This window comes from Osmerus eperlanus, chromosome 14 (assembly GCF_963692335.1).
Source record: "Osmerus eperlanus chromosome 14, fOsmEpe2.1, whole genome shotgun sequence".
Lineage (NCBI taxonomy): Eukaryota > Metazoa > Chordata > Actinopteri > Osmeriformes > Osmeridae > Osmerus > Osmerus eperlanus.
Window position 1 is genome coordinate 17,359,213 of NC_085031.1, and position 15,091 is coordinate 17,374,303.

General features: G+C 46.1%; 3 protein-coding genes and 1 pseudogene across 4 annotated transcripts in view; 2 read left to right on the forward strand and 2 right to left on the reverse strand.

Annotated features, from left to right (window-relative positions):
• dnajb14 (DnaJ heat shock protein family (Hsp40) member B14) overlaps positions 1-3,380 on the reverse strand; it is an 8,717-nt gene extending 5,337 nt beyond the window's left edge. Inside the window, exons 1-2 of the mRNA XM_062478257.1 lie at positions 3,184-3,380; positions 3-124 (exon numbers count right to left, since the gene is read on the reverse strand). Coding sequence (XP_062334241.1) covers positions 3-124; positions 3,184-3,316 — 255 coding nt within the window. The 5' untranslated portion in view covers positions 3,317-3,380. The remainder of the gene's footprint in view (positions 1-2; positions 125-3,183) is intronic.
• Positions 1-15,091, forward strand: part of LOC134034374 (aerolysin-like protein) — a 118,778-nt pseudogene that overhangs the window by 65,111 nt on the left and 38,576 nt on the right.
• On the reverse strand, positions 3,702-9,689 carry LOC134034340 (tetratricopeptide repeat protein 39B-like). The gene is made up of 16 exons (XM_062478846.1): positions 9,566-9,689; positions 8,958-9,062; positions 8,591-8,722; positions 8,195-8,271; positions 7,899-8,028; positions 7,710-7,809; positions 7,412-7,477; positions 7,113-7,221; positions 6,433-6,647; positions 6,135-6,296; positions 5,844-5,935; positions 5,461-5,581; positions 5,256-5,367; positions 5,000-5,117; positions 4,776-4,892; positions 3,702-4,325 (listed from the first exon to the last, which is right to left on the reverse strand). Exons 1-16 carry the CDS (start codon positions 9,622-9,624, stop codon positions 4,217-4,219), a joined length of 1,824 nt encoding a protein of 607 aa, XP_062334830.1. The 5' UTR covers positions 9,625-9,689; the 3' UTR covers positions 3,702-4,216.
• snapc3 (small nuclear RNA activating complex, polypeptide 3) lies at positions 10,370-15,057 on the forward strand. 2 transcript variants are annotated; one of them, XM_062478874.1, is made up of 11 exons: positions 10,370-10,710; positions 10,846-10,929; positions 11,063-11,144; positions 11,235-11,339; positions 12,359-12,508; positions 12,747-12,829; positions 13,323-13,412; positions 13,678-13,836; positions 14,256-14,363; positions 14,629-14,805; positions 14,935-14,990. In XM_062478874.1, exons 1-10 carry the CDS (start codon positions 10,481-10,483, stop codon positions 14,774-14,776), a joined length of 1,239 nt encoding a protein of 412 aa, XP_062334858.1. In that variant the 5' UTR covers positions 10,370-10,480; the 3' UTR covers positions 14,777-14,805; positions 14,935-14,990. The 2 variants fall into 2 exon arrangements, with proteins under 2 accessions (XP_062334858.1, XP_062334859.1); XM_062478875.1 differs by lacking the exon at positions 13,323-13,412 and having other exon boundaries at positions 10,392-10,710; positions 14,629-15,057.

The following is a 15,091-nucleotide window of genomic DNA, read 5'->3' on the forward strand; positions in this document are numbered from 1 at the left end:
GCCTCCCCTGCCACGGGCTCCGCCCTGGCCTCCGCCCCGGCCCCCGTCGTGCTGTCCGGGGGCCTCCGGCAGTACGCACCGGTACCGGCAGAGCTCCCGTTCCTTAACAACGCATCCAGCAGAGCTGGGGGGGAGGGGGGGGAGGACTTTACACAATCAGGGACCAGAATAACCATCCCTTGTTTCCACTAAGTGAAACCAGCCTGGCCTGGCCTGAGTGGAGGAGAGAAACCAGCCTGGCCATTTTATATTGTTTATTCATTTTTATCTTGTTTATTATGTTTACTGTATGCACCTGCCCACCATAGTAAATTCCTTGTTTGTGACGACTGAAACACTATTCTGATTCTAGCTTGGCCTGAGTGGAGGAGAGAAACCAGCCTAGCCTGAGTGGAGGAGAGAAACCAGCCTAGCCTGAGTGGAGGAGAGAAACCAGCCTAGCCTGAGTGGAGGAGAGAAACCAGCCTAGCCTGAGTGGAGGAGAGAAACCAGCCTAGCCTGAGTGGAGGAGAGAAACCAGCCTAGCCTGAGTGGAGGAGAGAAACCAGCCTAGCCTGAGTGGAGGAGAGAAACCAGCCTAGCCTGAGTGGAGGAGAGAAACCAGCCTAGCCTGAGTGGAGGAGAGGCCTTATCTTAACAGTCAGCACTTGCAATGGGCCTCCTTAATGGGCTGGACCCATTAACCAGGAGGCGTGTGCCTAGTAAACAAAGCAGTTCTGAAAGGTTCAGAGTGCCAGTGCTGGGATGGTCCAAGCAGAAGCTCTTAACGCAGACCTTGATCGCCTTCTGCTAAGGAACTAAATTTGGGATTAGGAAAGGGAACCGTTAGGTCTACATTTCCAAGCATTCATTTTGTAACCCCCCCCCCTGAAATATTTGATTGTTGACAGCACAGTGTCTGTGTTAGCAGGCAGCCTGGATCAGGCAGCATGGGATCTGTCTTTGACTAAGTCATTTGCTGGTAGGATCAACTCCCAGGACGCTTCTGTCACTTCCAATGGTGGTGAAGGGATACAGGTCATGTTGTTATCGCTCTGTCGGTTTATATATCTCATAATGCACAGATCTGTTACCGAGTTCATGGGTGAATTACTTTGTTAAGCCAACATCATTGGCTTTCCTCTGAAACAAAATGGGTTTTTAATTTGATTACGAATCGGTTCTTCGCCATGGTTACCAGTCTCCTCTGATTCCCCACTGTGGGCCAGTAAGGCCTGGCAGCGAGGCTTCGACCAGGGCCTTTCCTGGACCAAGCGGCCGCAAACAGCACTCTACGCTGGGCCTTACAGCACCACAGGTACAGCGTCTCCAACACCTCCGATAAAAATGCTTTTAAAAGGGGCACCTTTTAAAGCAGCTCACTGGGTAAGAGGCTGTACCACTAAGGCTGACTAACACAGGGGCCTGGGCTCGAATCCCACTCAGGGCATTTCCTGCATGTCTCCCCCCTCTCCCTCTCCCTCTCTCCCCCTCTCTCCCTCTCCCCACCCTGCTGCCTCCCTCCAACTGTCCCAACAATAATATTAAAAAAAAGCTTACGAAGTCCAAAAACATATAGGCTATACACGCATACATATATTTATGTATCATCATTTTGAAAGTATTTTTAAGAAACCTCTGGTTTATCTTTTTCGTCACCGTAGTCACTGGGTTGTCCCGGAGACGGAGCAGCTAAGCCTGATTAGCTGCCTCTAGTCTCCCGTCAGCTCAGAGGGGAATAATTCTATTATAGGCCTGAGGTGGGGAGGTGGGCCTTGGTTGTGGAGGCTCGACCTGTCAGCCAGAGGCAACCTCCTGTCTCTTCCTGCCCCAATTACCTCCTTCGCTCCCTATGACCCCCCCACCCTAATCTCCTTACATAGCTGAAAACATGCTGGCCCGTTCAATTTCTAGCATGTGTAGTATACATGGTATCTTCTAGAAAAACACAGAGCTAGTGTACAAGGGCCTCAGAAAGACTGGCTTAAACAGTTGTATTAATTTTGTATGCAAGCCTTTGTTAATGTTTTACCGTGAGAGTGTGTGTGCGTGCGTGCGTGTGGAGGGTTAGTCTAATGTGATGTTCGGACTATGTTTAAGTTATCGATCATAAGACAGGTGTGTCAGATTCTACAGAGCTGGGGTGTCGATTTCGAATCATGTCACGTTGAAATGGAAGCATCTCGTTATTCGAGAATCCATATAACATCACGGTACCATTACTGATCAGCCAATCGATTGACTATAACACAAGCAGGTAAATGCGGGTACACGTTTGAATCACTAGGCTATGTCTCGCTTCGTGGAACCACATTACTGTGCAACAGGAAAGTGGCACGAATGAATGAATGAATGACCAAATTGGACAGGCGCTAAATCGTGACAGTTGTGACATTCCTACAGTTTCGATCATACATCGATGGCGCTCCAGTCTAACTTAAAGCTAGAAATACACAAGCAAGAGTGTGCACATCAAGCAATGTACTCCAGACGAGGACATTTCAACATAGAGATGATACACACTTCTGTGAGACATACAAAAACGTCATGCAACTAGGCTAGCTACAAGATGCATAACGTCACAAATGACTATGCTCTTGTTCTTGCGAAAGAAAATGCACGTTTACAATGTTAAAATGTAGTGAAGCTAGTTAGCTAAGCACGCAACAAATGATTAATTTGGGCCTAGCTTTGCTGTAGCTATCCATCTAACAAGTCATCGTATAGCATTTTATGACTACAATTGGATGCTTTTGCTAACTTACAATGGTACCTAACTAATGTTGCTGACGACTTTAGACAGTGTCAATTGTTTTTCGGAATTATACACCCGTCCTCATTAAACTAGCGACCGGTTGTGCAATGACATCAACTACATATCTAGACCCCACATCGCGGAAGAAACCCTGCTCTGACCATGCTAGTTAGTGCTAGCTAGTCTAGCTAGCTAGCTATCAGTAGCTAGCGTTACGCCGTGACAAACACTTAGTGTATTAATATTGACAGTGTGTAAGGTTAAAACATTTGAATCTGACTAAGCTAACGAACTGAAAGAGTATTTATAAAATGTAGTAGCTTAATATGACTACTGCTAGCTAGTTCTATGGACGTAGCTTACCATTCTGCTTATCAGCTTGACATCTCCGGCTAGCTAGCCAGCAGTTGAGCTGACGTGTTATAGTAAGGATAAACACAATTATTTACCTTTAGCTTTGGAGGTTGGATAAAGCTTTTCTGCCTTATTTAAGAATTTCAACGCTTTGTCCTTATCTCCCGCTTCTAGCGCTTTAGTCGCTATATTTATGCATTTTTCGGCTTCATCTCTATTCCCTTCCATCTTTCTTCCTCTTCCTCCCCCCGCTCTCAGCTGACCTGCACCAGCACCACACACCGCAAAATACTACAAGTGTATCTGTCTGAACATTTGGCGCAGCACTTTCTCCGTTTAGTCGTTGGGTGGTAGATCTTTGTGTGTTACATTGGCCCGCTTGATAAAATTATTAGATTAGACTCGGCTTAATTTTTTCTCATTCAAATGCTTAAAAATGTAAGTCCTTTCGATGCATCTTTATTTTGAGAATGTTGAATCCGCCGCTTGCAGACCCATTTAGTGCTAAAGATCAACTGTCGATTTTTCATTCTGATTCTGTGTTGCATGTGTACTGTATGTTGTGCTACTGGACTTCACACATTACACATTTGTCAACAATAACGAAGACAGATTGGCTGCAATGAATTTAATGTATTTATATATTTCAAAGATCAAGCTCCAATACAATATGTCAGATAGCACACACAATATATGGTAATAGACGCCAGCCTCTGAAAAGCCTTAAGCCGAAACCAACCAAACCTTGAATCAAATACAAATGTCAAACATTCTAAATGATCTGGGCCCCCTGTCCTATTTTCATCAGGGTGCTGTGAGTGTGGCTGAATGACTTCAGTGTGAATAGGCCACCTGCACATTTCCCATGTTTATCCTCCACCTCTACTGATACCCTGAAATGAGTTTTGACACGCGTCATATCTAGGGACAACACATGTGCAAACACACCTGGAGACGCTCTCTGCACCTTCCACACCTGGAGACGCTCTCTGCACCTTCCACCTGGAGACATCACTGACTCACATTCAATTCTTTCACATCGATAGTCACTTTCCTCCCACTATGAAATGACAGAGGGTTCATATGTCGTGTCCACCACATCCGTCGAGGGGTCAGGAGCCGTTGGTCTCAAGCGGACGTCCTCTTGTGTTTGGGGGTCTTGGGGTCCATGTTGTTGAGTGCCGCGTGGATACGGAAATGTAGCCTGGACTCCATTGAATAGTCTTTGTAGTTGTGCCTGCAAGACGATATTAAGATTTAAAGACTTAAGATTTAAAATCTACCCACATTTATTTGAGTAATATATATATATATATATATATATATATATATATATATATATATAATAATGACCACAACTATGGTCATAGGAAGGACTCAGTGATACTTTAGATGTCCGACACACGTTTTATTTACCAAACTGGGCTGTTGTTCTGGCCACAGCCCATGCCGCTAACTCCACAACAATGCAGCACACAACACATCTCTTCAGTACATAGGCACAAAACTGCAAGAGCAAAATTAAGACAGTAGCTCTTATTTATAACTTCCAAAACCCTGAGGGATTAACCATCCTCCTCCCAACCCTCCTGTCTGCCCTGAAGTCAGGAATGCCTGAAAACAATGGGAAACTATAATACTGGGTCGTTACAATATATATTATATATAGAAACAGAAAGAGACTCACTTGGCGTTCTGTATGAAGGTGACAGCCTTCTCCTGGTTCCCCTGCTTCTGGTACAGCAGGCCGAGCTCATACATGGTGAAGGGTACCAGGTGGCGGTCATACTTAATCCTGCTTTCACTGTAGAAACAACCAAGACACCAACTCCAGTACGACTGTGAGGCTAGGTTAGGCTACGCTAGGCTAAGCAAGGCTGACTGTTGACCCCTGACCCCATGACCCCTGACCTGGAGAGTAAGAGGCTGAAGCAGTCCTCGGCCTGGTCCAGGCGTCCCAGGTGTCTGAGACACAGGCCCTTCAGCAGCTGCACCACACACTGGTCGTCCACATGGTGGACGGAGGGATCTGAGGGTTGGGAAATAAAACAAAGGTTTTTCTATTAAAACAGTCAGTGAGACTAAGATAAGGGAGTGTGTGTCTTACTGGGCTCGTCTCTGAGGGTGTGTATGTACAGTGTGTGTGTGTGTATGGTGGGTGTCTCACTGGGCTGGTCTCTGAGGGCGTCCTCGGCTTCCTGGATGGTGGCCAGGATGTTCTCCGTCAGGTCGGCCCTCTGGCCCACGATGGTGAAGCCGTTCCACACGTACATCATCTCCTGCTCACCCAGGAAGAAGAAGAAGTAGTGATGTGAAGTTTGTGGTACAGCAGTGTTTTAGACATAAGCCCAACTGGCTGTGTGTGTGCCTACCAGAGCAGGGATGACCAGCTTGACAGGGGGCTGGGCAGAGTAGCGCGCCGCCCTCTTGGAAGCAAACTTCTCCGTAGGGATGGACTTCCCAGCAAACCTCAGTTGCAGCCCCTCCACCTGCCTGGGGCACGACACAACACACACTCACCGTTCACACACACTGTTAATGTCCTCTCACACGTCACACACATCATCATACACACCCACATCATCATACACACCCACATCATCATACACACCCACATGCCCTCACACACACACATAATGTCCTCACACACATGCCTTCACACACCCTGCAAAACTAAGGGGATGGAGTGTTTTTTTTTGGGGGGGAGACTCTTCCTCTCCCCTCCCTGGATAAGGCGACGTCGCTGGACGCTCACCTGAATAACTCCTCCACGTCCTCCCCCGTCCTCTGCCTCACCTCCTCAGGGAGCATGCTCAGAATGGACGCCTTCTGGAACACGTAGATGGCCTGCCAGGACAGACAAGGATTCAAGCCAAACCCAACTTTATTAGTATAGCACTTTGTGCAAGTAACATCACAGAGGGCTTCACGTATGCTCACAGAACTGCACCTGAATCAACATAAACCCTCAAAGGTTTGCTTAGCTGTATGTCTCCGGGCACTACTGCGGTGTGTGTGTGACGTGTATGTGTGAGAGCGTGTGGACCTGGGACCACTTGCTCTCCTTGCAGAGCAGGTCGGCGTAGCGGTAGGCCTCCAGCCACTCTTGCTGGAAGCAGTGAGCCCACATCAGCTCCCAGTAGCACAGGTGGTGGATTTGCCTCCACTCCTGCTGGGTCCCGATACACGCCAGGAACTTCTCCTGGCCCTGAAGGGCCCGACACGCACACACAATATTCATACAGACACACAGAGTTTTCAGGGTGGTGAATTCTAATCCACGTTAATTCATGGATGTGATGTTGAGAGGTACAGTTTGCTGATCTGAACAGGAAGTTACGTACGAACGTGAAGTCTCCTTTGAGCACGGCGATCCTGGCGGTGTAGAAGAGGATCAGAGCCCCCTGGAACAGAGCAACAACCCACAGAATGAGCAAACATAAAAGATGGACACACACACACACACACACAGACACACGAGAGATCCTTACATTCGGGAACTTGCTCTTGTAAGGTTCAAGGAGAGCTTCTGCCTCTGTCAGGTTTGTCTCACCAGTACCTTGAAGAGAAATACAAAAATAAACATTGTTGTTATGAGAGCAATGCATTCAGGGACCACTAGGGGGAGACAGTTTTGAAATCTCAGTAAAATCCGAGCATGTCTGTGTCTTGCAGTGTGCCATTTTCACCAGCAGAATGTGTAGTTTGCTAGCCTGGCATCGCCAGACCAATTACATATTGTTGTGGAATCCCTTAGTTCATATTTGATTTCCAAGGGCGGTTATAAACATGCACATACATACAACCAACCAGAGCAACAAAACGTCATCTTGGTTGTTTACGAAAATGCCTAAACGGCTCTCCTCGGTACCTATTGTACTCGTATTGATTGAATGAACCCGCCCCATATTAAATAAACAGTTGTGATTGGTCAGACCAGATTCTGGTTGGATGGAAATCAGCTTGAATGGGAGGGTGGCCAGAGCAGATGAACGCTGAACTGTTGGTCTGGTTGCCAGGTTACCTAGGATGACGGTGATATAGAGGTGGAACATGAGCAGGGTGAGGGTACTGAGAATGGATCGCAGGCTGCCATTGGCTGCTCCCTCTCTCAGCTGGGACAGACCTACTTCCTGTTGGACAGCACATGCCGCAGAGAGAAAATCATTTACGCATCTCCAACCTCAGGGATTCCCTCTTGGGATTTGCGTTATTCCCTGCCGATAGAATGTGGTTTCACTTTCCCTCCCTGTCCCCCCCGCCCCTCCCTCAGGGGGGACAGGGAGGGAGAAGGGGGACGGGGGAAAGAGAGGCAGCACCCACCCGGTCTCCATTGAATCCCAGGTACTCCATGAGCCTGAGGACCCTCGCTGGCAGGAGAGACAGCATCTGAGACACACACACCATACACCCCCCCCCCAAAACATTTTTTAAAACATTTTTGGGGAATTTTTTTTCAACCTTTCAAAACTTTCAGAAACGTATTTGAAGTCTTTCTAAAAGTTTTCATCCCAAACTTATATATATTCCAAGTATTATTTTATAGTATTAGTATTATTTTTGCAAACCTCTCTCACACACAGATGATCACACGATCACATGACTAGTTTGGTTCTCTCACCAGGTTGAAGGACCCGATGCCCATGTTGACCCCACCTCTGAAGTGGGCGTGGCTTTTCATGTGCTCAATGTTGTTGAAATTAGACATCACCTGGCAGTCCCTGGAACACCAAGGCAAACCATCAATGTAATTTACCAGAGAAGAAGAAACCCATACATATATCTATCCGACTTCTTTTACAGCGCTCACTTGAAGATGTGGTAGCTGTTCCGTATCTTGATTCCTCCCTTGATGAAGCTGATGACGCTCTCGTCCAGGAAGGTGAGAGCTGCCTTCTGTAGGAGCACCTCAGCATAGCACAGCTCAGCGTGCATCTCCTCTACACACACACACACACACACGCACATAGCAAAACATCAAACCCCAATGTTTTTAACATAGTCTGCATGCAAACAGTGCAGCAATGCAGCCTTCTGTGGATTGTATGTGAAGGTTCCAGAACTCTAGTGAGGTTCTGCCCGTCAGGTTCTAGGATTCCGTTTCACCTTCGGTCAGGTTGTCAGACGGCTGCTTGTACCAGTAGTAGGTGATGGTCTCCGCGATGCTGCTTCGTTTTCTGAACCTACGTTTGGAACAAAACAAGATGGTTTTAACCTACTATTACTATTAGTCACTTAGCAGACGCTCTTATCCAGAGCGACTTACAGTAAGTACAGGCACATACCCCCCGAGGCAAGTAGGGTGAAGTGCCTTGCCCAAGGACCCAACATCATTTGGCACGGCCGGGAATCAAACTGGCAACCTTCTGATTACTAGCCCGCTTCCCTAACCGCTCAGCCAACCTCCACCCTTTCCACCCCAACGGGGTTCATATTTAACTATCTTAGGGAGCTCTCTCTCCCCCTCTCTCTCTGAAGAGCTTCATTGTTGTGGAGTCGTACTTCTGGCAGGTCCGTAATGCTTCCTTCAGTGCCACAATGGCCAGTTCCATGTCGCTGGGGTCAAAGGTCATGCCGGCCTGCATGACCAGGATGCTGCTGTAGCCCATGGCATGGTACATGCTGTCATCCTTCCTGGATAGGACGCAGACACAATCAACCAATGTACTGAACAGTTGATTAATCGATCCACTGACCGATTAATCGCTGGATTTATCAATTGATTTACCTATTGATGAAACAGCGGACTCATTGGTCATTTGCCAGACAAACTATAATCTGCAATTAATTGCTTAATCAATTGAATCACAGATTAATCGTTTAACTGATAAATTGATGCACAAACTGACTGATTGTGGAGACAGCGTACCGGGGTCTGAGCAGATTGAGGGCGTCAGAGAAGCGGTTGTTGAGGAAGTATTGGAGGGCGGTGGAGCATTCCTCCAGGGCATTCTGCAGATCCATGTGGGACGCACTGAGCCAAACCAGCAGATTATTAAACTGTTAGACCATGTTTATGTCATCCATACTCTACACCTCCCAGCTCCCACTGTCCGTAAAGTTCTAATTGGATTGATCAGTAGCCTGCCTATGGTACTCATCTGGTATAATAGGATGATTACAGGCATTCAAGATTCAAATGGTTAATTCTGTGTATGATGTGCATATAACTGTATCCACGTGCACTAAACATACAGCGGCATACATTTAGACTTTTTTGTGTATCTTTGTGCATCACCAAGGGACCGACCTTAGCAACGTGGTCCTATTCAGCTGTTCAATTAACAACTGGTTAAATTTAGTCTGAATTTCAGATACATTTTACAATCAATTTTATGGCAGCCAGCTTGTGACAATTATGAGGGATTAACCGAGAAGCAGCTTCTGTTTTGGTTGGAGACGTGAAAGCAGACAACTTGGACGAACAAACAGAGGAGAGAGGAAGGAGAGGGTGAAGGCAATGGTGCATGTACTCACCTTGGTTCCTGCATCGATGAGTCATCGGGGTCCACCTGAAAAGATAAACTTAAGCTCATTATGGTTTTCCAGGCTCGTCAAGAGAGTGAGAGTATAAGCCAGCACAGAGAACAGAACGCCAGGGTATCCACACGGAAAGCGGAATCAGTTCCAGGAATCAGCTGCTAGAAAGTAACCTCAATCAAGACTGATGTGTGACACTTGTGGCTGTTGCGAACTCGTTAGTCAAATCATGATGCAGTCGAGAGTAAAGTAAAATGATTTTTCAATGATCAAATTGGCTATGAAAGAGCTAGAAGTTATTTACAGAGTTCACTCCAACTAAAGACGATGTGCAAGTATTTCTGTAGCACATTATATTGAACAATTTGTGGGTTTTATGCGAAATACATTTTCCAAATGGTAACCATTTAACAACGTTAAACAAATTATGTACCTTTGTCCTTTTTTTCGGTTGTTAAAACATAATTACAAATTGGGTTATATCATCGTGATGGATTAAAATTGAGATTAAACTGTTTACAAAGAAACACTGAATTATTATTACAAACGCTTACCTTTAAGTCAGCATTGTCGGTCATGATCTCAGATTCAGACATATTCACCCCAATTGACTGAATTTACAAAGTTGATCAAAAAAGTTGGCCAATAAGTAGGCTAGTTGAAGAGATGTATTTCGAGTTATTAATTCTATTTTTCAACTCCCAATCTTTGTGAAATTACCTTTATAACACTACAAAAACCCCTCAAGCGTTTCGTCATCCAAGACACTCCTCCCCCAAAAATAATAACCGTAAATCATATTTATGGACGACTGATCAGCTGGAGCTTTTACTCCAAAACACTACATTTCCCATGGTACCCCTACGTCAACAACCTCGCGCAAACCCTGCCCATCTATGAGCATTGAATAAAATGGCGGCGAAAGGAAAGTCGAAGATGAACGAAAACATCCCAGTAGATGAATTTAAAGACATTAACACCAAACGATTTCATATCGGATCTTTTCAAAACGAGTGGCTGACGAGGCTGGACACGGCTAACTATTCCTACCAGCAAAAAGACCAAGCCGCATTTGATGAAGAGTTCGCAAAGGAGTTTGGAATCGCTCCTGAGACTTTTGATGAACTCAAATCCATCTGCAGGTGTGCTAACTTTTTTAATGAGCTGGAATAGCTATTATATTATGTACATGCCCTGCTATACTGCCTCTTCCTAATCGATAAGTTATATAAAGATGCCGAAGTTTAAATAATTTCTTTCCTTTCTCATCTCTCCAGTGTAGAATCTCTTCGCAGTCACCCCGAAGATGAATCACCCGACACTGCAGCCGTTCCCCCAGACACCACTCTCCAAACACTCATGTAGATAAGATTTTACAAACTCAATACCAGTTCCACATATTTCCCATCAAAGTGCATATTTATTAGGGATGTAACATGGTCTCTTCATCATCACCCCCACAATACGATGTTTGTTGTTTCCGTCTCAATATAGCCAGAGGAAAAAGAAAGAGGATTACAAAAACAGCTTGAACATAGATAGGACGAATCGAAGTCACATTTATGAAGAACAACTGGTCAGTCCTTCCAAGCCCTCCCACACCTTACATGTATACACAGACACCTTGTTGAGAGAATTGTCGTTTTCATGTGTGTGTGTACTTCAGGAGTCCATCGCTCTTTGTAAGAAGCCAGACGACTTCGCAGACCTTGTACCCGAGGGGGAAATAATCCTGAGCATCCGGGTTTATCAAACAGCTGCCTTCGATAGAGTGAGCAGCCATTTTGACTCCTCCCTCCTATTCCAGTTTCAGTATTCTATTATCTACTGTAGTGTAATGTACTGTAGTGTATGTACTGTATCGTCGACTGTGTATGTAGACCTACTGTAGTAAAGCATGTCTGCTGTAGTGTATGTAGGCCTACTGTAGTAAAGCATGTCTCTGCTGTAGTGTATGTAGGCCTACTGTAGTAAAGCATGTCTCTGCTGTAGTGTATGTAGGCCTACTGTAGTAAAGCATGTCTCTGCTGTAGTGTATGTAGGCCTACTGTAGTAAAGCATGTCTCTGCTGTAGTGTATGTAGGCCTACTGTAGTAAAGCATGTCTGCTGTAGTGTATGTAGGCCTACTGTAGTAAAGCATGTCTGCTGTAGTGTATGTAGACCTACTGTAGTAAAGCATGTCTGCTGTAGTGTATGTAGACCTACTGTAGTAAAGCATGTCTCTGCTGTAGTGTATGTAGGCCTACTGTAGTAAAGCATGTCTGCTGTAGTGTATGTAGGCCTACTGTAGTAAAGCATGTCTGCTGTAGTGTATGTAGGCCTACTGTAGTAAAGCATGTCTCTGCTGTAGTGTATGTAGGCCTACTGTAGTAAAGCATGTCTCTGCTGTAGTGTATGTAGGCCTACTGTAGTAAAGCATGTCTCTGCTGTAGTGTATGTAGGCCTACTGTAGTAAAGCATGTCTGCTGTAGTGTATGTAGGCCTACTGTAGTAAAGCATGTCTGCTGTAGTGTATGTAGACCTACTGTAGTAAAGCATGTCTGCTGTAGTGTATGTAGACCTACTGTAGTAAAGCATGTCTCTGCTGTAGTGTATGTAGGCCTACTGTAGTAAAGCATGTCTGCTGTAGTGTATGTAGGCCTACTGTAGTAAAGCATGTCTGCTGTAGTGTATGTAGACCTACTGTAGTAAAGCATGTCTCTGCTGTAGTGTATGTAGGCCTACTGTAGTAAAGCATGTCTGCTGTAGTGTATGTAGGCCTACTGTAGTAAAGCATGTCTCTGTTGCAGTTTAACCCGGTGCGGCCTCACGCCACGCTGCAGATGCTGGGCTCTCACTACCTGACAGACCTGAGAGACGCAGTGGGGTGTGTGAGCGACCTGCACGTGTTCGGAGAGCTGAGCAACACCCCAAACATGGCGCCCGACTTTGTCAGCAAGGTGGGAGGCAGTTACACACACACACACACAGACACACACACGCAGACACACACGCAGACACACACACGCAGACACACACGCAGACACACACGCAGACACATACAGAGACAGACAGACAGGATTTGGCCTCCTTTAGCGAACTGATTTGCATGATCCCAGTCAATCAGTCCAAGCAGGAGGAAGAACACACAACAACAGGTCATTTGTTTTGATCATAATGATAACTGCTTCATTTCAGGATCATCACAAATCAGCCTACTTCTACTTCGAGCATGTGTTCTACAACGACATGCGCTTCCCAGAGTGCCAGGACATCAGCGCGTAAGTAGCCCTGCGTCCATGCCCCGCCCCTGTCAGACGGTACCACACCACTATCAAAGACTTAAGGTGCATTTGATTTAGACCACGCAGTACTTGCAACCTAATTGGGGGGGGAAACAAAACTTTTTTTACATCAATATAAGATATGGATATAAGATACATTTCTAGGGGCATTACTGCCTTTATTTTATTGACAGAAAGTTATTAAGGAGAGGACAGGAAATGTGAGAGAGAGAGGGAATGGTGTGGTAAAGGGCCTAGGCTGGAACAGAACCCAGACCACCGCAGTGAGGCCTCAGCTTACAGGGGGCGAGCCACTGGGGCACCCCATCCTGCTGACCCTGAGGTAAGATGTCCTGACGTAGGAGCTGGTGTCTCACCACGCTGCTTTGACAAGGTCAGAATCCGCCAGATATCAGGGTTCGGATAATTAGTGCTGGAATGTAGGCCCCTCTCTCTCTCTCTCGCTCGCTCGCACACACACACAACACAGGGTTCCATTGTGTTGCTGGACCCTTTGGCAAAACTTGAAGGTGACGCATGCTCAGAGAAGCGTATCGTTTCTTCCCTGTAATGGGCCACGGTTAGATTCTAACACCCATAAAATGTCAGACCTAATCACACTCACTGCTCTCATTCTGTCTCGCACTTTACATGAGGTGAGGTTAACAGCTCTCATCTTCTGACTGAAGGCTGTGTCTCTCTATGTTGCATCCAGAGGCTTGCAGAGTAGGGCAGACCACAGACTGTGTCAAACCCTTTTGGTTTTATGAAGTGGAAACACTACAACCCTTAGTGACATCTGGCATTACAAGACGTTCTCTCCTCCTTCTCCTCTTCTCTGACAGAACCACCATTGAGTGGGCCAAGACTCGTGACTTCCCCTCGTTCAGCCAAGCAAAGATGGAGGACACCAAGTTCAGTGACCTTCAGGTGAAGGTGGGCTACCCCTACCTGTACTGTCACCAGGGAGACTGCGAGCATCTCGTCATCATCACCGACATCAGGTCGGTCTGCGCCGTTGTCACGGGAACGAGGCCCGAGTTAAAAATGTTCTCAACATTTCATTTATTTTGTTGGAGGTGTGGGATTTTATTTACAGATAGATATTTAAAAAGCAATAAAGATTAGAGAATACAGCTCGGATCTTTTGTGTTTGGAAGGCAAGAATAAAAAGCATCACACATTCCAAGTGTGGAAAAAGCGTACTTCTGGAAACCCTTGTGGCTTTAAAACAAATGTTTTACTGAATATGGAAATACAATTCTGAGGGAGAGGAGTCAGGCCAAGTCTTTTTTTTTTTTACAACCTGATCCCTTTCCTTCACACCAGGTATCACGGGTGGGACTTCCTAGAAGTTGTTCTTGGGAAGATTCTAGAAATGTTCTTTAATAGTTTTCCTTCCAACGGTTGTGGTTGTTTCCAGGTGTGCTCACATGGAGGATTGTCTGGACAGGAAAATGTACCCCCTCCAGACTCACAAGAACCTGGTCCACACCAACAAGTGTGCTGTCTGCAACATTTACATCGCCAGGTACGGCTCATCTGGGCTCAATATAGCAGCAGTTTACTCCTGCAAAGGCTCATGGGTAACCAACAGACAGTTTGTCCCAGGCCACTGTAAATAATATGTTCAATTAGCATGCGTTTCTATCAAAAGTGACAAATAGGGGAATTTGAACATGAGATCTTTATCTGCAGTCAAAAGCTCTACATTATGAGCTGTACTTCTTAAAAAAAACCTTCCTCGATTTGTACCTGAGTAAATGAGGCTCAAGTTTGACTGTGTTCTGTTTCAGGTGGCTCACCACCAGCGACCAGCTGGCCCTGTCAGACCCATGTCTGTTCTGTGACAAGTGCTTCAGGATGCTGCACTATGACAAGAAGGGACGCAAGCTGGCCGACTTCAACGCCTACGTCTACGTAGACCCTGCCGTCTTCAGCTGAGCCTGACACGCCTACGTAGACCCTGCGGTCTTCAGCTGAGCCTGACACGTCTACGTAGACCCTGCGGTCTTCAGCTGAGCCTGACACGTCTACGTAGACCCTGTGGTCTTCAGCTGAGCCTGACTGGAGAGCATCCACGCTTCCTTCCAACCTTCTACTTTCATCCTTCCCTCCCTCCTCTACTGCTGAGCAGTTCCGACTAGTTTCTTGAAAAATGTTTTTTTCAAGATCAGATTGTTCCCTGGAACCTTCTAGTTTAATATGGCGTATTGAGCTGAATTAAACCGACTTGCATCAAGACTTTCACCAGTTTCC